Consider the following 27562-nt stretch of genomic DNA (forward strand, 5'->3'; position numbering starts at 1 on the left):
AATTGTTAATCTAAGTATGTCTCTTACCGGAGAATAGTTCCAGGCTTCCTACCCCAATGGCGGTTACATCTCGACTCCTTGTCTTTCTCCTTCCCAGAATCCTCCTGGACTCCTAGTCCCTCCTATCTTGGTTCCCTATAGGCTCAACAGTACTTTATTGACAAATGCACAGGACTTCCCCCAACAGTCTGTGACGGGGCTTTGAGTAGAGACCTAAACATCATCTCGAGGTTCTAAGGGAGCTCCTTACAGTGTCGTGAGACCAAATGCAGTGTTTCCTATGACATTTGAACTCGATAAGATCATAATGTTTTAACATACACATGACCCATTGGGTTTGGGGAGAAGCTATACTACGAGAATTCATCATGCACTATTTGGGTAGAACTTCATGGGTTGAAAAGAATGATGTATAATTTCTCTGAAATTCAAGTTTGTCTTACAGTCCTGCATTTTAGTTTCCTGATTTAGGAAGCCCCCCACCAAGGTCAGTTCTGATTTCTATGGTCATCCTCCTGGATAACTGTGTGTGACTTCTGCGTGTGTGTATGTATGTGTGTGTGTGTGTGTGTGTGTGTGTGTGTGCTTGCATGTATGCTTGTAGGTGTGTCTGTGGTATGTGTATGTGTGTGTTTGTATGTGTGCAGGGGTGTGTGTGTGTGGTATGTGTATATGTGTATTTGTGTGTAGGGGTGTGTGTGTTATGTATATGTGTGGTATGTGTATGTGTGTGTGTGTAGGGGTGTAGGTGTGTGTGTGTGTGAGAGACACACACACACACAGAGAAAGAGAGAGAGAGAGAGATTGAGACTGGGGATTCAGCGGAGAGTCCTTTTGTATGTTTTATTCTGAGATGGGGGCTAGACCTTGTAATCCTCCTGCCTCAGTCTTTTGAGTAGCTAGGACTACAGTGTGGCAACACCACACCATTTCTTAACATAGGGACAAGGGTTGTTGAGGCTCACTGGGGGAACTATGCTCCTTCTGACAGGGAGAAGAAAGACACCCATGGTAAAGTGTGGTTCTCATTCACAGGTTGACATAAACCCTGGGGTCACACAGAGGATGAGGAATGGAGGCGTCAGAACCTACCCACCCTGCCTCATCTGCCAGGGACCAGCCAGCTCCTGCCCCTGGTGTTCCTGGGGGCCCAGGTGGTCAGGCCTCATCTCGCCTGACCCTGGGTCCCGTCATCCTGCCACCAGAGCAGGGCCTGCCCCAAACCGTTTTCCTGAAGGCCTTGCCTGTCCCTCTGTACCACACGGTACCCCCTGGGGGCCTCCAGCCACGCGCGCCCCTGGTGACAGGAAGCCTGGAAGGCGCCAGCGTACCCTTCATCCTCAGCCCCTTGCTGCCGCCTGAAGGACCCAATCCCACCCAGATGGGCAAGCCAGCCACCCCCGCCCTGACTGTGAACATCGTAGGCACACTACCTGTCCTCTCCCCGGGTGTGGGGTCCACGCTGGTCAGCACAGGCAGGGTGAAGAATGCTGGTAAGCACCTCTGCCCGCACTGTGGCCGGGACTGCTTGAAGCCCAGCGTGCTGGAGAAACACATCCGGTCCCACACGGGTGAGAGACCCTTCCCATGCGCCACCTGCGGCATCGCCTTCAAGACCCAGAGCAACCTATATAAACACAGGCGGACACAGACACATCTCAACAACTCCCGGCTGTCCTTGGAGTCTGAGGGGAGTGGGAGCAGCCTTCTGGAGGAGGGAGACCGGCCAGGAGAGACTGCCTCAGTGGCAGATAGCCGGGGAGATGCAGGAGCACCAGAGAGCTCCCTTTCCCCAGGTCCCCACCCAACCCTTGCCTCTAGGAACCGGGAAAAGATGGCAGAAGTCATTCCCTCTCTAGGGGCCACGATTTCCCACAGGGAGGCCCCTGTGGACCAGACCCAGATGGTGTCTCCTGAGTTTCCACTAGCCAGCCCGCAGCCTAGGCGGAAGCTGCCGGAACCGAAGCCATCCTCCCTGCAGAGACAGCAGGAGACGTGCTCAGAGAGGCTGTGGGACTCCAAGGCCTTGGAGGGTCAGCTGAGAAAGTGCGAGAGCACAGACTCGGGCTACCTGTCCCGCTCGGACAGCGTGGAGCAGCCTCCCGTCGCCTCCAGCCCTTTGCACAGTCTGTCGGAGCACAGTGCCGAGTCCGAGGGGGAGGGAGGTCCCGGCTGCGGATCTGCGGGCGGCGGCGACGGGGCAGAGCACGGAGCACCAGGGGCCAGCCTGGAGCTAGAGAAGAAGAAACTGGAGGAACGCATCGCCCAGCTTATCTCCCACAACCAGGCAGTGGTCGACGACCCACAGCTGGACCACGTGCGACCCCGCAAGACTGTGCTGTCCAAGCAGGGCAGCATCGACCTGCCCATGCCGTACACCTACAAGGACTCCTTCCACTTTGACATCAGGGCGCTGGAGCCCAGCCGCAGGAGGGCTGCCCTCAGCCCAGCTCACTCCACCTTCACACCCCTGGAGAAGACCAGGCCCCTCTTCTTCCACTCCGTCCCCACGCAGCTCTCCACCACCGTGGAGTGTGTCCCTGTCACCAGAAGCAACTCGCTGCCTTTCATTGAGGGCTCTAAGCTGTGGCCCGAGTCGCCACGGGACCCACAGGACGCCCTTCCCAGCATGCAGAAGGCCCTGAGTCCCAGGCTCACCCCAGCCCGGCTGGGAGACCGCCCAGGACTGACTTTAGCAAGCATCCCCAGTGGTCACCCTCGGGCCCTGGTGAGACAGGCTGCTGTGGAGGACCTGCCGTGCACTCCCACCGGAGACCCGTCATCTACTGCCGAGGTCCTAGATGGGGAGAGAGCCGTGGCAAAGGGTGGGGCGGCGTGTAAGGGCAGAGCCAGTAAGAGGTATAGCCAGAAGAGGCCAAAGATGTTCTCCCAGGAGAAATGGCAGGTGTATGGGAACGAGACCTTCAAGAGGATATACCAGAAAATGAAGACCAATCAGCCGCAGGGAGGACAGAAACACAAGGAGGTGAAGCAGAGTCGGGGGCTGGAACTGGACCTGCCTCCCCAGGAAGCAGGGACTGAGGGTGCAGGCCTGTCTCAAGACAGTAAGATCCCTGTCCTTGGGGACGCTACAGCAGGGGCTAGGCTAGGGTCATGGACAAGCCGGCCGTCCCTGCAGGAGTCATCGGAGACCACTTTTCCTAAGCAACTGAAGGCAGTGGCCAGAGCCAAGTCATCTCCTACCCTGGGCAGCACAGATGTCCTCTGTCTAAGCAGCAAGAGCCCTCTGCTCCCGCCATGTGGGAAATCGGACCTGGGATGCCGGCTGCCTCCAGAACCCGTGCCCCTCCCAGGAAAAGACTTAGGACTTCCTGAGATGGCTTTGCCAGACCCTAGTTGTGAGATTATGAAAGAAACCTGCCCTGGGGACGAAGCCCTCCTCAGACAGCCCAGTGGTAGGTCTGTGGGCCCCCAGCTCGCCGAAGACAAGTTACCCTCGGAGAGAAAGAGACTGAAGGTGGAAAGGTTGGACTGTCAGGAGCAGCCAGGGCCTCTAGAAGCTGAGACCTCAGGTGGCTCTCTGCGGGCTGATTCCCTGCCACCCCAGAAACAGGACAGTGGCTCTGAGGAAGTTCTCGGCAGCTCCAGTAAGAGCATCCAGCATGTGACCATGGCCCTGGAGTCCTCGGAGGCCTCCTCAGCTGTTTCTGCCCCGAAGTGGCCCAGGGTAGGGGACAAGGATCCCACACTGCCTTCTGTACCTAGGACTCCTCCTGGGCTCCACTCCCTGCTGCCCGTCCAGCCCCGAGATCCTTGTGTCCCTGCTGCTGTGTCAGATGGCTCCTTTGCTCCCAAGTACCTCCTCAGGCTACCTCAGGGAGAGAACGCCTCACCCCGTGTTGCTCCAGGGCCTGGGAAAGGCCCAGATGCTCCGTGTACAAGTGCACTGCCTGGAGAACAGGCCCTTCTTGCTGGATCAGAACTGGAAATGCTCCCGCCACCTGGAGCATCTTCAGGTACAGGTGACGCAGGTGGTTCCCAGGAGGACTCTAGCTGGTCTAAGCCAATGGATGGAAGAGAGGAGGCACAGAGGGGAAGAGAGAAGGGAGACAGGACCGACAGCAGCGTCCCCACAGCTGAGCACTCTTCCGACCCTGACACCGGCGGCACCACCCAGGAGACAGCCTCCATTACACCCACTCGCCCGTGTGACACTCACATGGCCCGGGATGTCGCGGGTGAGAACCGTGCCACCTGTTGCCTCTGCGTGGACAGCCCGCCAGCAAGAGCTGGAACGAATGGGAATCTCTTGAACCCTTGGACGTCGCCTCGGGAGCCGGGGGCACCTAAGAATGCCCTAGCGGGTCCAGCTTCAGTGACCAAGGAAGGGCTGCCTGCCTGCTTTCCCTCCCAGGCACATTATTTTCTCACGTCTTTCACACGGCCCCGGGGCTCATCCCCGGGCCAGCAGAAACTGGCCTTGTCACACCACTTAGGGACCCCCAGGAGCTGTGAGGCCCCAAGCTCCTTCCCCTCCCTTAAGGCCGAGCCCCAGCTGACATGGTGTTGCTTGAGTCGAAGCCTGCCCCTGCCGGCAGAGCAGCAGAGGGCAGCCCCTGGGCGCTTGGCTTCATGTTCAACTGATAGAAGCCTCCAGGGTAAGGGTAACAAAGTGCTGCTGTCCAGGACAAGCCAAGGAGGAGGAGAAGGAGGAGAAGGAGGAGGAGAAGGAGGAGGAGGAGGAGGAGAAGGAGGAGGAGGAGGAGGAGCAGCAGCAGCAGCAGCAACAACAGCAGCAGGGACTACACAGGTATCTGAGGCAATACCAGCTAAGCCTGGGGACTTGGGGAGCATGGGAGCGAGGTGGGAAGGGGAGGGGGGTACAGGAGGTAAGTGGGGGGGGGAGAGAGAACTAGGGGATCTATCTCTATGGATATTACCACTGTTATGATGTTTTCTATTTCCAAAGGAGACTAGGGCTGCCACACATGGGTGGGAAGAAGCAAAGACCTTAGATAGGAACAAAACTGAACAAATTCATGAGAATAAAATGGTAAAGAACTATTGTGCTAGGGTCTGGGTCATGGAGGAGTTGAAGTGCTTGCTCTTACAAGTCTGAGGACATAAGGACCCACATTTAAAAAGCCAAGTGTGATGTCAGGTCCTTTCTGATCCTAGCACTGGGGGGGTGGAGACAGGGAGATCACTGAGGCTGGCTTAGATTAGCCTCAGCAGTGAGTACCAGGCCAGTGAGACCCAAAACAAAACACAAGCTGAATGGTTTCCGAGAGGATGCCCAAGACTGCTCTCTGGCCTTCTCAGACATGCACACACACACACACACACACACACACACACACACACACACACACACACGCACGCACACGCACACACACACGCACGCATACACACATACACACTCAGACACAGAGGCATATATTCACCACACACATATACATACAAAGAAATATTTCGCTAGAGCGTCTAGGTAAGATGTGTGTGGTTAGACATGAAACTTTGTTTTATTCCTGGTAAAAGGCCAAAAAAACAAAAAACAAACAAAACAAAAAACTACACTGCCCTGCAGTTCTCTAGGTCATCTAAGAATCAAACTATACTTTAAAAATATTTTATTTTTAATTATGTGTATCGGGTAGGTAATGCAGAGGTCATCAGCTCCTTGGGAGCTTGAGTTGCAGGCAATTTGTGAGTCACTTAATGTTGATGCTGCAACTCAAATTTGGGTCCTTTGCAAGAGCAGCAAGTGCTCTCAACTACTGAGAGCTGTTTCTCCAGAAAGTAGAAACCCATGCTGACAGATAAACTACAGACGGAAAACCAAAGCAGAACAAAAAATGGAAAGAAATAAGTAAAATTCCTTAAATGGAGAAGCTCATTATCCCAAGTGTGCTGGAGAAATTGTTCCACTCTGATCACAGTGACCAGACTCAGGCCTGCCTCTAATGTCCTTAGGAGCAATGATAAGGACAATGTGACAAACTCTCAAGGAGGAGTTTATGGCCCCATCTTGAAAGCTTTGAAGACTTATCCTGTTAGGAGACAGCTTGGGTTGGGGAGCTGAAGGGAGCATTGAGGCCTCAGTCCTAATTGGAACAAAGACAAGGGTGGCATCTGAGACATGCAAGCAATCCCCGGGGGCTGGGGCTGGGGATCTAAGGTCTGGTTTAAATCTCCTCCCTCCAAATTGTGGGGATTCCTAAGGTGGGAGATATGAGCTATGGCACTAGGCAACTCTCCACTTACATCCAAGGTCTGGCATTTCCACTGGTGGTACAGTCTAAGCATGGTTCTGGAAGGTTCCCTGTGGCATACAACTAGTTGCCTGGTTAAAAAAAAAACTCACAGGCTCAGACACAATGTTTTGGTGCCTTAATTTCCATAGATAGGCATCCTGTCTCTAGAAAGAGAACCCAACCCATCATGGTGTCCCCCAACACAAGGGCTTTGAGTGACATGATGACAACATGCCTGTTATTTTCAGCTTCCCCACCCAACAGTCTCAGGGATGAGAGCCCAGGACCAGGTGTCCTGTCCACAGGGGAAGAAAGGACTGTGCCACAGGAGGGTGAAGATATCTCATGAGAACAGCAAGCAGAAGAAACTGAGGCTTCATTCCAAGAGGTAAGATATGTGGCCTTCTCTTCTCCTTCCATGCTGGCCCAGTACCAGGAACCCAGGTGCTGGCATTTAAATGGCAGCTCACCCCCAGAGGGGGGCTCCTAGGCCATTGATCTGGAGTTCTACAGATCTACAGATCTACAGATCTGCCTCTGTTGCCCATAGCCCACCCAGCATGATCCTACTGACCATGTAACTGTTTACTGGTGTCTTTCTAAGAAAGGGAACACAGTAAATATTTGACACAACCAGGTAGAAAATACATCCATCTAATTTTAGTCCTGAGAAAATGTGTGTTGATTATTGCTTTTAATATATTTTTTAATATTTGTAAGCAAATGTGCCTTTTGAGGAAAAAAACCTAAAAATCCAGAGATGCAAAGAGAATCTCTCAACAATCACAAGAGTTGGGGATAATCCTCTGAACATTCAGAGGGACTGTCTTCTAGACAAGATCAGGGACACCTTTCAGGAGGCCTTAAAAGCTCAACAACAGCTCTTGGGACAAGTTCATCAAGCAAGGGGCCTGTCTAAAATTTGCAGCCACATCATAGAAATCAGATTTCACACTGTATCTCCAACTCCTCTCAAGTTATCAGAAGTTCTGAGGACATGGGACTTGCCTTCTTGAGTAGCCACAGGTGGCCAGAGAAGAGTAGTAGCCACCCTGGTAGGGTGAGAACTATGCTTTGTGAGTGTCGAAGTTCCCACCTCTCTCCAGCATTGGATTTTCATCTCTGTTTCTCAGCTGTGTTATATGCCTACCACCACAAACACTTGAATTTGATGATCCTAATAGCTGACCTTGTGGAAGTCAAGATAGGATATCTCTATCAGGAAACTTCTCTATAAGTGCCGTAAAGGTGAACATGTGGAGTTGGGGCAAAGGGGAACAAGGAAGTTCTGAGCAAGGACTTTGCCTTAATTTTTAATTGCTTGAAGAATCATCATGACCAAAGCATCTTATAAAAGAAAGTACTTAATTTGGGGCCCATGGCTCTAGATAGTTAGGGTCAGTGACCATCTTGATGGGGAGCATGACAGCAAGCAGGCAGGCATGGCAAGGAGCAGTAACTCATCTATCTATCTGTCTGTCTATCTATCTATCTATCTATCTATCTATCTATCTATCTATCTATCCATGTATATATCAGCCATCTATCTCATCCATCCATCCATCCTTCCATCCACCCATCGCCAGTCAATTACCTCATCTACCCATCCATTCATTCATGTAACTATCAATCATTTTTCTATCATCTATCCTCATTCTCTCTCTCTCTCACTCTCTCCTCTCTCTCTCTCTCTCTCTCTCTCTCTCTCTCTCTCTCTGTCTCTACCACCCTACCTATTTACCTACGTATTTTTCCTGGCATTTGCCATGAGGCATTACATTCTGTGAATGAGGCTGACCCTTCTTTAATATTTGTTGTTTTTTTAATCTTTTAAATGATGAATATAATTTATAGGATCCTGTGAGAGTCTATATAGTATAGATTCTTTTTTTTTACACTTTTTATTATATATTTAAATCAGAAACAAGCTTGCTTCCCATGTTAGTCCCAGCTCCCTCTCCCTCCCCTCCACACCCACTCCTGGCCCCCAGCCCCCCCAGCCCACCACCCAATCCCCTCTCCATTCCCCAAGGAGGGTAAGGCCCTCCATGGGGGATCTCTAGAGTCTGTCATTTAGTTCTGGGGAGGGCTCAGGCCCTGCCCCAAAGTGTCCAAATTGAGAAAGCATCCCTCATTGTGGGATGGGTCCCCAAAGTCCATTTGTGTGCCAGGGATAAATATTGATCTGCTACCCAAAGTCCCCATAGATTGCCTGAGTCTCCTCACTAATACCCACATTCAAGGGGTCTGGATCAGTCCCATGCTGGCCTCTCAGCCATCAAGCTGGGGTCTAAGATATCCCCCTTGTTCAGGTCGGCTTTTTCTCTGGGATTCACCAGTCCAGTCTTGGCCCCTTTGCTCATCACTCCTCCCTCCCTGTCACTGGCTTCCAGGAGTTCAGTTCAGTGTTTAGCTGTGGGTGTCTGCCTCTGCTTCTGTCTGTCATTGGATGGATAGTATAGATTCTTTACCTGTTAAAAGTTGTGTATGCATTCTGTCTAGCATTTAGTTTTTATATTTTCGGTTATGAGCCTAGCCTTTAATGGCTGAGCTATCTCTCCAGCCTTAGCATTTAGTTTTTAAAACCCATTTATTTATCTTGTCCTATGGAGTTGACCCATACTACTTTTTTCATCCCTTGATTCATTTTGGACCATCCTTCTGTTGTTTTTTTCTTCTGCCCAAAACGCCCTTTTCGGAATTATAGCAGAGATGAAGCCTGCCCTGGTTGTCATCAGCTGCATTTCATTCAGGTGGTGGGGAACATTTCTTCTGGCCACTGGGTTCTAGGTAAACACTCTTTCTCAAGGCATCGGTCCACCATCTTTAGCTTCTATTTTTGGTTGAGAAGTGCATTGCTAGCTGAGCCTTGTTCATGAAATAGCTTTGTCTCCTGCCACCGCTAAAACACTCCTCTTTTAGTATTTGTGTTCCTCCATTTTACTGTGATGCTTGAAGTTAGACACTGCTTTCTGTGGATCCCATCAGGAACCCTCTGGGCTTTGAGGATCTTCCTAGAACATTCTCAGCCATCGTTTCTCAAGCTTGGATTCCATCCTGCCTTCTCCTTTTTTTCTGACAACATGAAAGTAAACTATATTAGACTTTTTCTTCCGCTTTTGTGTGTGTGTGTGTGTGTGTGTGTGTGTGTACGTACACACGTGCACCTTGCCCAGGAATCTGCTTGTGTCTACTTCTCCAGAGCTGGGTTTACAAGTCCTGCTACCATGCCTGTTTGTTTGTTTGTTTTGGTGGGTGGGTTCTGGAAACACAGCTCAGGTATCTGCATGGCTCCAGTCCTCAAGCTTGTGCAGCAAGCACTTTGCCAACTGAGCCATCGCTCCGGGTTTTGTTTGCTTGTTTGTTTTGTTGTTGTTTTGTTGGAAACAGGATCTCAGGGTGTAGCCCAGGCTGAACTGCCCTGGTGCCTCAGACTCCTGATTGTGGGCTTACAGTGAGTACCACATTGTGTCTTCTACCTTGAATAACTTTTGTCTGTTTGTGTGCCACAGGTGGGTGGTATGTTCAGTGGTATCATTAAAAATTTGCTAATTTTCCTAATTCTTTAAATAACTACTTTGTTAACTCTTTATTGAAATGTAGCTGAGTCTGAACAAATTGCACATCTTTGGGACATATAATTTAAGTAATCTTGACATCTATACTTATGACACCAATAGTAGAACTAAGATCATAGAGAGATAATCACCCCCAAAGTTTCCACCATCTCTTTGTAATTCCTCTCTTCCGTCCACTCTGCCCCTCCAATTCCCAGTGAACCTCGAATGCACTTTCTGCCATTGAATACTTGTTTGCCTGTTCTAGACAGTAGGGAAGCAAACTCACGCCCTCCGTGTGCCCGTTGCTCTTCTCCGAAGTTTGGTTTTCTCAGTCACTTGACTGTTCTGGGGGTTATGCATTCACTTGCTATAATAAAAACATGGCAAAAATCAGCTTAGGGGAGGAAGAGTTTACTTCAGCTCACCGTTCCAGATTACGGCATCTCACAGCAGGGTTGTGGCAACTTGAAGCATCTGTCCCAAGGCACCCACGGTCAAGAGCAGGGAGAAATGCATTCATGCTTGCATGCTCACACACGCATGTTTGCTCGACTGCTTGCTTGCGCCTAGCTTGATTTCTCTACTCTTGTATAGTTCAGGATCTCCTGACTAGGAACAGATGCTGCCCATGGCGGGCTGGGCTTTCCCACATCAGCTAACATAATCAAAACAAGCCCTCAAGGACACATCAGGCCAACCTGAGCTAGGAAACCCCTCGTGGGGAGCCACTTCCCAGTTTATTTTAGGTTGTGTTCAGTTACCAGCTAAAACTAACCACCACATCTATGCTGTGTGCATCAGGGAGCTATTTCTTCTTGGTTTCTGAGTAGTGTACCGCAGGGTGACTATGTCATCCTCCTCTTACACGCTCCCCGGGGACAGATGTGTGGTTTGTTTCAATTGAGGCTGTCATGAAGAAGGTGACTGTAAATGGTCAAGGCTTCGTACGTACACGTGCTTTCAAGTCTCTGGAATAAAGCCTCCAAGAGATGAGTGGCTAGACTAGGGATTTTTAAGAAGTCGGGCAACTGACTTCCGAAGCTGCCCAGTAGCACTTGTATGAAAGCGACCAGTTTCTGCGGTCTTGCCCTCATCTGCCAGGCTCTGTTTTTTTGTCAGTTGTCACCTATCTTTTTAGTAGGTGTGTCATAACAGTGTGCTATGGTTGGACTTGGACTTGGCCCTGGTACCCATTCCCTCATGTGTTCCTTTCCCATCTGACAGCTCTGCGAACTCTCCATCCGTGTCTATTGCCCCTTGGAAACACATTGCTCACACTCTCAGGCTGAGTTTTGAGAATTCTCTATACATTCTGATCACGCACATCCTTCACCAAGTGGGTACTTTCCAAGAACTTTCTTCCAGTGTATGGCTTGTCTTTGTTTACTTTTAGTTCTTTAGAAATGATTTTTTTGAAATTATATCATTTTACCCTTTCCTTTCTTCCCTCTGAACAATTCCTATCTAGCCTTTCTTGCTCTTTTTCAAATTTAGTGCCTCTTTTTAAATTGTTGTTATATGCATACATACATTCATGCATACATACTACACATACCCCTAAATGCATAATACTATACACCCACATGTACACACACCTAAATACATACATATATATTACACACACGCACACACACACACAAACACACATAAATACAACCAGCTCAGTCTGCACAATGCTACTTGCATGAACCTTTTCAGGGTTCACCGTTTGCTACGGGAAATCCAAATGCTGTGCTCTCCTCCGGAGAAGGCTGCATCTCCATCTCTCAGCGTCCCTTAGTTGCCTGTGTTCTTTGGGTAGGGCTGAGGCCTCCTGGCTCTCCCCACCCACGTCAGCTCGTGTTTAGGCAGCCATACTGGTGAGACTTTTGAGAAGCTGTTCCCATCAAGTATCACCAGCGTGAGACACTGTGGTGCTTCTATTACAATAGACAAAGACTGCTTGGAGGGACGAGAAGGTGGAGGGACTTTTGATGAGGTTTTCAAGGGAAGTCAGTGGAGAAAGGGTAATTTTTCCAACCAACACTGTCCAGCCTGGAAAACGTCTCCCTGGTAAGTGGAAGGAAGCATTGAGAGAGAACCTCCTGGGACTCCGCTGTAGGGAGCAATGGTTTCCTCACACAATGCCCATCAGCCCATACATTTGTCCAGGGTTTTATCTGACATATAAACCTAATCAATGGTCTCTCATCTTGACCAGGAGTCTGCAGCCTCCCATGTGGCCTCTTCTTCATTGACATCCTGTTTTTATTGGTCTGATTTTTAAAAACATTTTATTACATTGATTTGTTTGCTTGTTCTGTGTCTGTTGAGGTCAGAGCATAATGTTCAGGGTGGGTCCTCCCCTTCCCCTGTGTGGCTGAGGATGGAACTCAGGTCGTCAGGCTTTGGGACAAACAGCTTTATCTGCTGAGCCATCTTGCAGGGCAGGCCTATTGATTTTTTAAATGTTGTTGTTTATGGATATTATGTTTTATCTCCAAGAAGTTAAATTCATTTTCAGAGATGCTTGGTAAAAATCTGCTTTGTTCTCTCACTCTTATTCTTATTTTCAACTACGTGTGTGCATGTACATGCATGTATGTGTGTGTGTGCGCGCATATATGTGCGTGTGTGCATATGTACGTGCATGTGTGCATATACGTGCGTGTGTGCATATATGTGCATGTGTGCATATACATACGTGTGTGCATACGTGCATGCATGCATGCATGTGCGTGTGCATGTAGAGGCCAGAGGTTGATACCCAACATCTTCCTCAGAATCTTTCTACCTCATCTTTTGAGCTGGGGTCTCTCACTGAACCTAGAGCTCATGAATTCAGCTTGGCTGCCTGGCCAGCACATTCCAGGCACCTTCTGTCTCCACGTGCCCAGCACGGGGACTGCAGACTCCCATCACCCGCCGTGCCAGGAACTCCCACCACCCACCGTGCCAGACTTTTTGCACTGGTGCTAAAGATCTGGCATGGTAAATACCTTTCTAACTCAGCCATCTCCCCAGTCCCTCGATCTTTCTTTTTAAACCATACATTAGAATTTGCCTCAGTTTGTTCTCGATGATCCCATTGTTTGAAGTCTCCACATTTGCTTCTGTTGTACATATTGGCTCTGGCTTACAGCATCTGAATTTCTTGGGTTTGAGACTTGAGTTGAAAGCACCATTCTCCGGGTGAAAGGGAGAATGCTTGATTTGCCTCTGCTAACTTCCACGGAAGTCCTGTTCCACCTGAGCAAGGGAATACATCCAGAATTCAACTGGTCTGGCAAAATCATCAAGATGAAAGCAAGCTTATCCGTCCAGGTTTTCTTTCTTGTGGATTTTAAGTGTTTTGTACCTTCCCCTCAGACTATGAATACCCAGGTTCAATTCCCAGCACCCACATAACAGCTCACAACTGTCTGTGACCCCAGTTCCAGGGGATCCGACACCCTTATACAGACATACTCACAGGTAAAACACTAATGTACATTAAATAAACAATAAATCATTAAAAAAGAAAGTACAACTTAATAGTATTTTCAGCATAAGAAGGGCTGTGATGGATTAAACTGGTAGGTCTGGGTTCTCATTTAATTTGCTGGGCCTTAACATTTTGATGGTATAGTGGTATACACCTTTAATCCCAGCACCCAGAAGGCAGAGAAAGGCGTGTGAATCTCTATGAGCTTTAGGCCAGCCTCATCTACAAAGAGAGTTCCAGGACAGCCATGGTGTTACACAGAAAAATCCTGTCTCAAAAAACCAAAAAAAAATTGTTTTTATTCTTACTATTTTTAAACTGTGATTTTGATGATTTGGCCAGGCCAGTCTCAGACTTTTGATCTTCCTGTGTGAGCTCCTGAGAACTGGTGTGTGTGAGAAGCTGCACATTTTGACATATCCACAAGGCTTCCTTTCCTTCTGCAACAACCCATTATCGGTCTTGTCAAAGAATCTTCCCCAACTTTCAATCTCCCACTGGCATGATACTTTTTCTAATATACATAAATATATGAATTCATATGTATGGGAGGATTTGGTTTGAGTCTTGTGACTTACACAACCAGGGAGCATGAATCAAATGTGATTTTCATTTGTTTTAGGTATGACTATATTATTAAAAGCGTGTATATGCTTATATATTTCTCATGCATATTTCACATATAGAGATTTTTATTTTATTGGAAAAATCTAGAACATTATGTAGAATTTACATAAAAACCTCAGACATGTATATAAATCAAGGGTCCCTTATCTGTTTGCTATTTTTAGTTTCCTGTTCAGTACTTGAAGTTTATATCAGAGTTTCCATTATGTATAATCTCTCTCTCTCTCTCTCTGTCTCTCTCTTTGTTTCTCTCTTTGTCTCTCTCTCTCTCTTCCCTGACACTGTAATGAAAATGGCTGTTTCATTAATGAAACTACACATGTTAAAGGATAGGGAGTAAAAAACACGGGGTCCAACTTAATGCAGACACGAAAACACTTCATGCTTGCATGCCTAATTGCTCCTATATTAACTCGAGGCCCAGAGAGTCGCAAAGTTCTCAGAATCCATCTGTGCCAGGCCCACAGCAGGCACTGGACCGTGGAATTAGGTTTTATTGATTAATTCGTGGCTGTGTACAAGCGTGAGGCGCTCAAAGCCTTGGCTGAGGCAGCTTCCGGCAAACGCAACCTGGATAGCCCCAAGTGAGGGGAGATGAGGGAGGCTGTGTGGAAGAAGGGTAGTCCTAAGAGGCACACTCACCACTGAAGGAGTGGGGTTCACCCCAGGCACTGAAGACAGGGTTCTGTTCATCATCAAAGTCTTCCTGTTCCTAGTTAGGGCTGTTCTTTGGTCACGATGCAATGTATTCAGATAGAAGAGTCTGTGAGGTGTAGACATATAGGCAGGTAGATGGTCGTCCTGAGCTCACATGGCCTCTGCCGCACATGTGTCTGAGACCCTGTGACGGGTCACCCACAGGACCAGATCTTTGATTGTGGTCACAGACAACTCTCAGCTTTTACTCTTTGCTTCGATATGTCCTTGGGACTGTGAGAGGATCTGGGAGGCACGCTTGGCAGGATGGAGCAGGGTCTTTGCCTGGGTGAGCACAGGTGAGGCTAGCCTGTACAACCCACCTGCCAGTCCTCCTCAGCTGTCTAAGCACGCAGCGATGATTAGAGCAACCAGGGGTTGATCCATTTCAACCAGTGTCAACCTCAGCCCTCTCCTTTCCTGAGTGAGCCCAGGGCCTCCAGGCCAAACCAAAGCCCCTGAGATCAAGACCTTACCCTAGCAGTCTTCAGGAATTGCTGCTGGACTGACGTGGGCGAGGAATGCTCACCATGACTGGTTTGCATAAGACTAAGGAACAAAGGTATCATGGAACACACCAAGAGAACCCAAAGGGTAGAGAAGAAACTTGTGCGGAGCCTAAGAGTCCAGTTCAAAATCTGAGTCCTGAGGGGCTTCTTTCGAAAAGCGTAAGTGGGGAAATGGATCAGCTCAGCGTCGTAAATTAGACGTGGACTTGGAAAACTGAGTTGATCTTAAACTTGGCCTTGAGGAAACAGAAAACGAGAAGGGACAGGCCCAACATCACGTACTGAGTTCACACATACTTAGTATCGGTCACATGAGTACTCTGAAGTCCTTCAAACCAAAGTTAGCATTTCGAGACGGAGGGCACTCACACCCAGCCCCTGAGTGGGACACTTTAGAACGAGGGGCTTGCGGTGAGGATGTGAAGGTAAGTGGCTGAGGAGGGTAGCCTCCTAGGAGGACAGGAAGGCTGTGAAGAGGCAGATGAGGGCAGGGCAATGGGGGAATGGAGGTATGTTGTGATGAGTCTGGCCTCAGCCTGGGCCCCGAGGACCTCGAGAGTGGGAATTGTACCATACAGACTGTCCCACTTGGAGGTGAGTGTGACCCAGTCACCTCAACCCACACCACCCAGCCCCCCAAAGGGTGTGGAGGTGAGGGGGGAAGTTTCCCAGGCATGTGTGTAAGCAGTGGAGTCCCTGCTGACACAGAGGCTTTGCGTGTCCCCACACCAATAGCAGGGGCAGAGGTGTGTAGCCCCTGGCATGCCTTGGGAGTCCCTACGTGACAGGAGATGAAGAACTGCCCAACCAGACTAGCTTCTGAGTACAGCTGCTTGCGGGAGGGTCTACACAGGCTCCTCTGAGAGGAACGAAGAGAGACAGGAACAGCCCCAGCCCACAACAGCACTAGAGTCCTTGTGGGCTCTCCTGAGGAATGACAGGATCCAGACCCCACTTCGGTAAGACTGACTCGGGGACCAGGATCTCTCCTGACAGACCCCATAGCAACTTTGATTGAACAGGTCCCCAAGGTTCAGGTCGTGTGCTATTTATTGTGATGCCTGCAAGCCAGCAGCAGTCAGCCATCCATGGTCTTGGGGCAAAGGTGACCCTGCACACTTACTGGCAGCGTGTTCCCCGCAAGTCCCCCTTTCCTTCCTTCCTTTTTCTGTGTGCTTTGAAATCACTCTGCAGGAGCTCCAGTGGGCTGGGGTGGGGGTTATGATGAGTGAAATAGCAGCCTGTCCTCCCTCGCCTGATGGCTCTTTAGGGAATTTGTGGTCTTGATAAATGGGAAAGAGGCTTCAGGGGAGGAGCCAGGTTCCCCCACCCCATCCCTGGGGGTGACAGTTCCTGTTCCACATACCCCCCTCACCCCATCCCCTAGAGGTGAGAACTCCTGATCCAGTCAGGGAAGGCAAGTTTTTTTTTTTCAAATGTAGACACCTGGAAAGATGAACCAAAAGCCACTTTCTTACTGTTGGGGCAGCATCTGAGGGGACGCTGCATTCTTCAGCCCTTATCTAAAATTCTGCAGCCAGCCCCTCTGAGTAGGTCTGGTCTTGGCAGAAGCTCAAAGGAACCAGGCAGGAGAGTGGCTAAGCATGTTGCCTCCTCTCCGGAAGGTCTGTGAAGCTCCATGGGAGTCAAGTGCTTGGAAACTGAAACCCATACAGGGAGGAGGCTCCTGCAAACAGCACTAAGGGCTTTCAGACCAGTTGAAGGCGCGTGGCGGTGAGCCTTCATCTCAGTTTACTTACCTGCAAAGCATGGGTGGTAGACCAGATGGCTGGGCCACTTAGGGCTGTACGTGCTTGTCAGCAGAACATCATGAGCCTGCATCCTAAGGGAAAAAGGTACAAGTTCACTAGCAGAGTACTTGCTAGATCCATTGCTTGCATGACAAAGGTCAAGAGTACAAAATCCCCATGACAACCAAACTCCCAGGTTTTTCTCTTTCTCCATCCTTGCGCTGTCTTGCCTCTGGGCTGTGAGTGACATTTTGTTTTAGGGACCGCTAGATCAGATGATGGGAAATCTGTGCACACCCCAAGATTCAGGCTACCAACACTGCCTGTGGTGGCTCTTAACATGATGGTAGTTTACACACTCAGTAACCCCAGGAAGGCAGCAGGCGTCATGCGGATCCATGACAATTATAAAACATTTTCATCTTTGCGAAAAGTTCTGTCCAGCGATCTGTTTAGCAGGTAGTGAAGGACCCAAATCTAACATCAATATCCACCTGCAGCATCACTTTCCTAAACTCTTCCTAAGCAATGTGAGTAACACCTAATCACGGTCTCAGGCTGGGGAATGTGCCTCCCTGGGTACAGTGCCGTCCTCACAATGCATGAGTCCTGGGTTCCAGTCTTGACGTCGCATAAACTAGGCATGGTGGTGCTCACCTGTCATCCCAGCATTCAGAAGGCTGAGGCGGGAGGATTAGAAGTGCATCCCAAGTTACGTAGGAAGGGTCAACACTAGGCTGGACTCCATGGGAGCTTGTTTCAAAACAAAATATCAACCCCATCTCACTTAGTCCCTACGCAGCCTTGCGGGTTATGCTCACATCCTGGGGTTAGAAGGTGAGTTGGGAGAGGGGGGTGAGGAGAGAAGATGAGTGGGGAGTGGGTGAGGAGTTGCTCAGAACTGATCAGCTACTTCAAATCCAGCCCCAACTTTCCCAGCCATCCTCAGGGTCTCCCTGGCTTCCCTGGCACATGCTTTTTTTTTTTTTAACCTGATACATGTGCTCTGCCCCACAGACATGAAGGAAGCTTCTGGCAGAGAGCCAAACGACTGTGCAAGCCACCTTGGTTGCCAAGAAGAAGCTGTCTCCCACACCGGATTGAGGGCATGGAGTCACGAGGGACCCTCAGGAAATCTTCATCCGAAGTGACAGGTAACACTTTCCCTGGCAGCGAATGCAGGCAAGGAGAGCAAAGGCACCAGGCCCTGGCATTTATGTCAGGACAGTAGTAAATGGGCAGGTGTCAGGCCAGATCCAGAGGGGTCACATGTATGAAGGGACATGAGGAGGTTTTTATCCGAGAGACAATCAGCCCCGGTCTGTGGAAACGGCATAGGGTAAGACTTCAAGATGACAGTCTGGGAAGTGGAAAAACATCCTTGGGCCTGGAGACAACAGGGCCGTGTAAGGGATGGGTTCCCTTGGGGTCTGGGAATGTGTTCACTAATAGTCCTGGTACTTCCACCTCCCCTCTCCGTAGACAGGAAGAGATCTCAGTTCTTTGCACAATAATTCCATCACTGTAAGGCTCTGGGGGAGGGGGCAGTAGGGGCTGTGGTTGGTGCCAGAGCCCCTGGGCAGGTATGATGGTTCTGTGAGAGGAGCTCACAGAGGCTGCTTCCTGGAAGAGATGTTTCAAGCTCCCATGCCTGAGCAGCTAGGACAAGTCAGAGAACTTCCCCGGCCACCGTGTCTCCTCCCTTCCACCCAACAGTAATGATTCCAGCCTTAGTCTTGCTTGCAGAGGCTTGACTGGAAAGAACGAAGTCACCTGTGAGAGGCTGTGGGGCCCGTCTGGCTAGCAGCGTCTCAATGACCACGTCTTTGTGTCTGCTTGTTGACTGGTCGGTTCAAGGGCTGACGCTGGGCTTTGACCTTAGGACCCATGATGTGGGGCATTTACTCCTCCGTCTCTGTGTAGCCGCAGCACCCCCTACAGGAGAATGGCTCTTGCTCCACCCCCCCTTTGCCCTGCCCCCCAAGTCTTCTCTCCATGTAGAGAGGAAGATGAGGCCTGTTGTTTTGTGGCTCAGAATCAGTCCAGTGTAGCTACTCACTGCTCCTACTGGATTACCAGCTGCAAATAGCAAAATGTTGTTTTTGTTAAACAATCCCAAGGGGAAGGGGATGGCTGGGCTGCGGAAGGATGAAGGAATTCAACTGGTTCTTTCTCCGTTGCCCATGGAGCTCACCTCCATCATCATCGTCATTGTCTACATCCCTTTGTTCCTTACTCAGTGAAATTGGCTACTGTGCTGGGCGATACCTTCTGTGGAGGAAATCTCAGAGCTACATGCGGGTTTGTCTGTGTACAGAGCAAGAGAAAAAAGTCTTCCAGATGAGGACCACGGGATACTGTGTGACTGTGCTTTCTCGGTGGGCCTTTGTATGACAGTATTGATGGCATCTGTGCTTTCTAGACTCTCAGGGCATTTCTCTTCCCATTCTTTGAGAGATTCTTTAACTTGCATCCTATTGTTGGGAACCCAGATCTTAGAGCTGTGGAAGCTGAGGAGCTGTAGTCAGAGGAGTCCCACATTTATGTGACCCCCCCATGTAGGAGCCATGGCCCCTACTGTCAGGCTCCAGCTGTCTCCCCACAACTTTGGAATGATGAATCCAGCTGTGTTGGGAGCTTACACCAGCCTAGTGATAGCCCTGGGCTCTGCGCTGTGCAGATGGGAGAGGCAAAGAGAAGCCCTGCTCTTAGCAACAGGATAGATAAGCCAACTGGCTCCTCAGCCATCTTTGACCACAGTGGGAATGGCATCAGCGGCCTGGTCACGTCCCCATGGAGGCTTTTGACTGTAAAGCTAAGATACATAAGCTCTAGTCTATAGGCCCAAATGCTCAGTATGATACCACAGTGACTTCTGGATGTAGCCTTGCTTTGCAGCATCCAAAGGAGCTGAAGATAATTGGTTGTCAATACGCATACATGTGTGCCAGTGTGCAGAGTGAACTCTCGCTGACAGGATGGATATGAAGCCACTCTCATGAGTCTTAGTAGGGGGTTCCCTTTGGAGACCAGGGAATTTTCCTGGAAAGTGGGTGAGGCTTCCTGGCTGGGTATTGGGCACATGGAGGAATGTGGAGAAGAGTGTAGGAGCTGCCATATGGGGTGGTCCAGCTAAGGGTGTATCATCCTTGATTGTGCCCATTGGATACAGGAAGCTTGTACTGCTTCCATGTGTAATGCTAGCACAAGCTTGGTGCTTCCGGTCTCCTCACGGTTCTCCCAGGCAACCCCGGAGCCTCATGCCCCCCCCCAAAGGTTCAGAGAGAGGCTTCTTCCTGTTCTTCCAGTCCCATGATTCTAGTTTCTTTAGCCTGTGGCCTCACTTTCCCAGTAGCTGGCTCCATTTCCATGTGACCTTATCTCCCACCACCATAGGTAGAACCACCTCATCCCTTCTCTTATAAGGATGCTTGTCTTTGGGTTCAGGGTCCTCGCTAAACCTAGGGTCACTTCGTCTTAGGAACCCAGAATTAATGAGTTCTGTAGACCCACCAACATCATTTTCACGGATTCCCCCAGGGTTGTTCACCCCAGTCCAACCCCACACAAGTGATTATGAATGTCTTTCTGAACGAACAAAGGACACATGGTCATGAGTATGTCGAGAGCACATCACCTGGGATCTCCTCGATAATAGACACATTTGGCAGGACATTCCAGTTAGCCCAAGCTGTGGAAACAGAATCATAGGGCTGGGGAGATTGCTGCTCACTAGGTAAAGTGCTTGCTGGGTAAGGGCAGTGGCTGGAGTTCAGTCCACGGTACCCACATGAAGAGCCAGGCATGTAATCTCAGCACTGGGGAGGCGGGCACAGGAAAAGCTCTGGGGTTCACTGAGAAGCCAGCTTCGCCAAATTGATGAGCTACAGGGTCAATGAGAGACATTGTCTCAAACGATAAGGTGGGAAGTAATTGCAGGAGATACTTGATGTTGACTTCAAGTTTCTACTAAAATTAACACACACACACACACACACACACACACACACACACACACACAGAGTCCCCACCTCCATACTTTGGGATGCAGTATTCTCAGACTTCAGGTAGCATCCTTCTCAGTAGCCATGGAGCACATCAATGTTCCTTTAAAGAGAAGCCTGGGAGAGCCATAGGCAGAGCCTCTGCGTGTGGTTTTGTGGGCTGTGCAGACATTTTAACTCAATACTCCCCTAGAGTGTGCCTAGCCTTACCCTCTGGCCCCAGCCATGGGACTATGCAAGCCAAAGAAAAGAGCACCTGCCTTCTGCAGTCCTTCCCAGGCACATCTGGGAAGGGCTTGCCCTGTTCATGAGGCATGCGCTGGCTTGACATAGAGACACAGGGGTCTTAGGATGATCAGAGCAGCCTTACAGAGCCCTCTCTTTCATCTCTTTAAAAGCACCAGCAGGGTGTCTGAGAAGCTCAGATGCCCCCCCCACCATCCCTCCACTTGGGGGGTAATCTACACTCTATAGTCCAAACTCAACAGTAGCCCTCCATAGCTTTGGCACAGTCCTAGGAACAAAGCTGTGAGCTAATGAGTAAGACCAGGTCTCAACAGAAACGGAACCCAAGGATGGGGAGCGCTAAGTTAATTTTCCAGCTCCCAGCTTGCACCCCATGTGCATAATAGTACCCTGAACAGCCTGCAGGACTCTCAGGTGTCTGATATTTGAGCAGCAGGATGGGGTCCCTAGCGCCCACTTTCAAAGGAAGAGCTGGAAGCAAGACCCCTGCAGGGCAGGTGCGAGCCTGCAGGGCAAGGTCTGCACGCTGACCTGGGAAGAATTAGTCACTGCGTGTCTTTATTGAAGTGTCAGAGAGGACCTTAGAGAAGGGTGGCAGAGCTGCCCGGCAAGCTGGGCTTGACAGAGCGTGATGGACACTGAGTTAGGGGATGGGAAAGCATGTCAAAATAAACACCGCTTGGAAACCAAAGGGCCGAAGGGTTTCATTACCACGGCTCGCTCCTCAGTGTGAGCGTGCTAGAGAGGGGAAGGGCGCTGGGCAGTGAATGGTGTGGAAGACAAACGCTCTAACCTCAAAGGAAGCCAGGCTGGGGCTTTGGTGGTCTGCCATTTATAAATGACCATGCCGAGTGGCCTTGACAGAGTGGGTGCTGGAGAGACCTGGGCTGACGCCCAGTGATCAAGATGACTTGGGAGTGTGCCTGTCACTATTGGTGCAACTGTGGTGTGTGTGTGCTTGCAACTGTGTTGGGATTGTGCGTGTAACTGTGTGCACCTGTGACTGACTATGCATACCTGTGGCTGTGTGTGTCTGTGGCTGCGTGTACCTGAGATTGTGTGGGCCTGCAATTGTGTATACATGTGACTGTGTGTGTGTACTTGCAACTGTGTCCACCCGTGACTGCGTGTGTCTGTTTGAGGGTGAGTGAGAAGGAGCTGTATCCCAGGGCAGAGCGATGTGTGGTGATTTGTTACAGGCAGTCCAAGAGGCAGTAATTGGAGAAAATTGATGGAATCAAAAGAAGAAATTGAGAATCCCATTACTTTGGGATGAAGGGTTTGCTGGTTCTAAGGCAGGAAAACCATGAGTTCTCTCCCTGGAGGCTTCCAAGAAACAGGCATTTCCAAACACGGGTCAAGAGCATGAATATCCAAGAATACTCAGATTTAATATTTTTTCTTTGTTTTTTGAATACTCTTCCTGTCAATAATTTAGGATGAGACAGACTGAGAGGATGTTTTTAAAAATATTTTTAAAGATGTTTGATTTCTCTCTAAACCATTCCAATAGCTTGGAGCTAATCGCTCAGGTTAACAGATGGCATGGGATGGATGAAGCCATCTGTAAGCAGAGGAAACTTACAAAGACTGGAGGCCCAACACACACCATTCTACACTGATCCCAGGCCGTGAGATACTCTTAATTCTTAAACCCAAACCCAATATTACTTCAGCCAACTTTGGAACAAGGTAAGGAAGGCTCTAGAAATTTCTAGATAGATTTAAGACTTTCCAGGCCTCCCAGCAGAGTAAGTGAGAACACCGTGTGTGTGTGTGTGTGTGTGTGTGTGTGTGTGTGTGTGTGTGTGTGTGTGTGTGTGTTTATCCAACGACAGGAAACAGTTATGTAGATTTAATCTAGCAGGCTTGAACTACCTCATTCAAAAGACTGGTTTTTAAATAGCAAGTCACTGAATATCCCAAGAAAGCAAATGTCTACCTTATAACCCAGATGGTTGGGGTGCCCCAACCACGAGGGTGGCTGCTTAGCTTGGAACAGGGGAGCCCCAACCCCCAGCTCCCTCTGATAAGCTAAATGCTGGTGAATCTAGGCCCATGTCTCTCCTTCCCCTGTTCCTCCTCCCCTCTGCCCCTCCATTGTCTTCCCTGCTCCCTTCCTCCTGCTCCCCCTACTCCCTCACACCTCCCTGCCTCTCCCCTTTGTCTCCGTCCTGCACTCGCACAACCCTTCAGAGCTATTTTCCCAGCAGGTCACTCCTCCATAGTAGGACCTTCTGCAGCGTCAATAACCCATCACCCAGAGTGGCGGAAGCTCCAAGAAGTGAACAGTTTGTAAGTTCTCAGCCACTTTTATAGCATTGTATTGCTATAAACATACAACTTTGTTTCCAGTTCATCTCTTTAGGGACCTAATTTATAAAACGAACATGATCGTAGGCGACGGTGTCTGGGTAAGCGCGCAGTCTCTTTGGGGCTTGGTACTATTTGGAGTCCTGGTCACCCGTGGTGGGTTTTGACACATAGTCGCTGTGAGTGAAGGGGGCAGCTGTGAATTGATTGTTAAGTGAAAATTACAGACAGGATGTTGGGGTCGTGAAGTGACCGTGGGAAGCCCACCTCATTCACACTCATGGGGGGAGTTAGGCCAGGTGAAAAGTGAACAGGAGAAACCCAACAAGGATGACAGTGGAGAGAGAAGTCCAGTGGCCTCAGGCCGAAGGGAAGCACCTCAAAGAAATTGATAAAATCCTGTAAAGTGTTTATGAGGGGAAAAAGACAACCCTGCATCCTTCTAAGGGGACTTGCTATGGAAGTCAATTTGAAAGTTAGGTGTCAAAACAGGCTCCACATTCATCAGTGCCTGATTGGCTCTTATTGATATTCCTAGTTAATGCAGAACTTGCTATTATACCCTCTAATAGTGGGGTTACTTTTATTTTATCTTTGTGGGCTTATCATTTTAGTTTTTTGTTGTTTCTTCCCCACCCCAACTTTATGCTTCATTGTTTTTCAGTACAAATTGTGGAAGTTATTAAATCTTTTCTACATACAGGGAGATCTTGGCCCCCATTGTTCATGACCTCAGACTGGCCATGCTGGTGGCCTCTGCCTTCAGTTGCCTAATTTCTGTGGTAAGCTCTTATGTCCACTGAGCAAATACTTGAACACAGTGTCTTCACGTCTTCACCATCAGCTGAACGTCATCTGATAGTATAGTCAGAACCTAGTTCCCAGACCTTTAACACTGCCCAGGGAGGTCTGGGGTATAACCCAACAGTCAAGCATGTGTGAGACCTTGAAATGGATCCCCAGCACAACAATGATAAGTAAATAGATAAATATACATAAATAAATGAAGTCAAACCAGACATCAGTCCCTGAGTGCCTGCAGTCCCAGCACTCAGGAATTGTAGGTAGGTGAATCAGGGATTCAAGATCATCTTTGGCTATATAGGCAGTTTGGGGCCAACCTGGGACACAGGAGTGCCTGCCTCCAAATAAATAAATAATTTCTATGTAAGTAAGATTGAGTAAGACCAAGTATAGGCTTGGATATTTGGTTTCTGGTTGTGCTTCCAAGTTGTGTCAATCATGAAAGAATTCATACGGCAGGTGTCTAGTCTGGCAGTGGCAGACTGGCGTAATTCAATTTCACAGAATCATAATCTTCAATCTTAGGGCACGTCAGCTGCCACCTCATTTTTCCAGATGAAAACTCTGGGGAGATGAAGGTAGCTAGTGGCAGCCTGGGAACACTCCTTTCATCTGCTTTAGTCCTCTCCCACACTGTGCTGGGGACTAGAGTCTGGAAGGGTGGGTTTATCCTTCCCAAAACCAGCCTCGAAGGCTAAATAAATAAAAATGTAGATAATCACCCATAATGAAAATTACCTGTGAAAATCCATTCCTGGGTATGAACTGTGCACACACATGGAAAGCAGAAGTGTCCACAGCGTGTTGGCAGATGAGCTGAAAGGAGGGGTGAGGCCATGCTGCCATCCACCCACCTGGGTGGTTCTGAAGCTAAGCAGTAAATCCAGCCGCAGATGACAGGGTGGTGGGGAGGTCTCAGGTGTCCCGTTTCTCTCTGGGCTCCTGGTTTTAGCACTAAAGCCTCAGAAACAGGCCTGTGACATCTTAATGGAGCGGTTTGTTGTGATGGGGGATTAGTCAAGATAAGAGAGTCGAGGTCTTCCTGGGTCAGGGGAGGGTGAGCCAAAGGTGTTGGGAGGTGGCCGCGTCATTTACATGCATATGTGATGGGGACCTACCTTCCCCCTGTACACCTGAGCCTTCTTACCAGCTTGGAGACAGGGGGGCGATTTTCCACCAAGTACCAGCTGGAGCCAGCTGGAGCCAGCTAGCTCAAGACTGACCTTTCAAGGCCATGCGGGAAGTTCACCAACTAAACCTTGTTGTGAACATGATTCCCCCACCCCGCTCACCCGCTGTGTTTCCCTAGTAGGGGTCTCACTTGATAAGCACTGCTGGGACAGCTTGTGTGTATGCGTGGACATTCAACCACAGGCTCTTGTGTTTTATTCCCAGTCAGTGATATGCGTGAGGATCCGAGTTCAATCCCCAGCTGGGGCTTAGGCTGGAGAGATGGCTCAGCACTTAAAACCATGGACTGCTCTCCGGTAGAGGACCTGAGCTGGCTTCCCAGCATGCGGCTCAGGCAACTCGCTCTGGTCTGTAATTCCAGCTTCCAAATCTGAAACCCTCTTCTGGCCTCTGCAGGCACCTCCCCCCCCCCATGTGTACAAACCCTTACACAGGCACACGCAATTCTTTTTCCTTTTAAAAAGCTGGCTGTGATGGGGTGCACCTACCCCCAGTGCTGGGGAGGCAGAGACAGGAAGATCTCTGGGGCTCACTGGCCAGTCATCCTAATTAGGGTCCAATGACCTCTGGCCTTCAAGGGCGTGCACACATTGAGTACCTGCGTGCACATGCTCACCCACATCTGCCCCTGCACACATGCTCACACAAAGGGAAAAAAGAAAAGAAAAGAAAAAAAGCAACAGAAAACCTCAAAAGTCTGTCCAAACAAAGGGTTGGCCCCACCCGAGCGAGGATGTAGATGTGTGTGTGTGTGTGTGTGTGTGTGTGTGTGTGTGTGTGTGTATGTGTGTGTGTGTGACACAGTACCTGCACTGTGCACAGCTTTGATATGCTGCACCCGGGGCTCTCAGAGCATAATGGGGGGAGGTGGACATGGGTGCCATCTCCCTGGGACTTGTTTGCAATTTCAGTGGGACATTCTCTTCTCAGAGAGCTGGAAACGAAGCTGTTTCCAGTCTCATTAACATTCGCCTAATATCACAGTTATTGACCTGGGGCCGCAAAAAGAATCTGGTAATTAGCCTGGTCCTGTCTTGGTGTTTCTATGCGCATCTCTCTCCAATGGATGACACATCCGCTTTGATTATTTTTATTATTATTATTATTGAGATTCCTTGCAGTGAAAAGGTCTTTTTCATTAAGTGAGCCCTGTCCTGTTTACTCTGGAGCTGGGGTACATTAGAATGTTCTGTGGTAGCAAGAGTACACTTACATTTCCTTAGAAACGAGTTTTGCGGAAGCGAAGGGAGAACATTGATGTAATGGAGGTTAATTATTCGAGTTTTTTTTTTTTCTGGGTGGATTGGAAGGCCTGGCTCTCTTCTCAGTACACAGACTAAAATTGGAACGTTGAAGAGGAACCAAGTGTGGCCCTTTGCCCGATGACAATCCGAAGTCATAGTGATTGAAGGAGATGTTTTATGGAATGATAAGAAGTACATTGGGTTTATGGGCTGCAGTTTCCGGCAGTCGGCATGGCTTGCGGCTGTAAACATGGTGATGTTCTCGCTGCATCTCTAAAGGGAGTCTTTAGCGGAGGCTCTCAGAATTAAGCTTAGGAAGCAGCCTCTGAAGTCTAGATGGCTCATCTGTGTCTATACCTCTGGGCAAACTTGGGAGGAAGGATTCGTCCCCATTGTGCAGATAGGGAAGCTGAGGCTCAGGGAAGTGTGCAATCAGTCAGATGAGAAATCCGGTGGACATCTCAACAGTGGTCTTTACTCAGTTCAAACCGTTCCTGTGGGCCTTCAGAAATGGCGTTGAACCCGAGAGGGTGGTGGGTGGTGACACCCACTAGTAATCCCAGACCTGGGGAGGCAGAGGCAGCAGAATTATCGCCAGTTTGACTATGGAGTAAGACACTGTCTCAAAAAGCAACAAAACAAAAAAACAAAAGCCAGCAATGACAAAGCCAAAACCAACCAATCGAAACAAAGAGAAAGGAAACAACAGCAGCAACAACAACAAAAACCAGGGTTGCATCCACATGACCGGGAAGTACCTATTTACAAACAAACAAAACAGTCAAGAAACCAACCAATCCCCCCAAAAAGCTTACATTTATTTTAAGCAGAAACAGCTCCCCATTTCAGCAAGTGGAAACGGATACGGCATGCACTAGGCAATGTGACAAAGGCAATGACACCACGAACGAGGTGTTCGCGAAGACGGTCCAGCCAGAG

The 27562-nt window shown here is 49.3% G+C and overlaps 1 protein-coding gene across 1 annotated transcript in view; it reads left to right on the forward strand.

The window, feature by feature from the left end:
* Znf831 (zinc finger protein 831) overlaps window positions 1-27562 on the forward strand; it is a 112469-nt gene that overhangs the window by 45882 nt on the left and 39025 nt on the right. Inside the window, exons 2-4 of the mRNA XM_040732896.1 lie at window positions 1036-4685; window positions 6462-6603; window positions 17839-17975. Coding sequence (XP_040588830.1) covers window positions 1073-4685; window positions 6462-6603; window positions 17839-17975 — 3892 coding nt within the window. The 5' untranslated portion in view covers window positions 1036-1072. The remainder of the gene's footprint in view (window positions 1-1035; window positions 4686-6461; window positions 6604-17838; window positions 17976-27562) is intronic.

This window comes from Mesocricetus auratus, unplaced genomic scaffold (genome assembly GCF_017639785.1).
Source record: "Mesocricetus auratus isolate SY011 unplaced genomic scaffold, BCM_Maur_2.0 Super-Scaffold_100028, whole genome shotgun sequence".
NCBI lineage: Eukaryota > Metazoa > Chordata > Mammalia > Rodentia > Cricetidae > Mesocricetus > Mesocricetus auratus.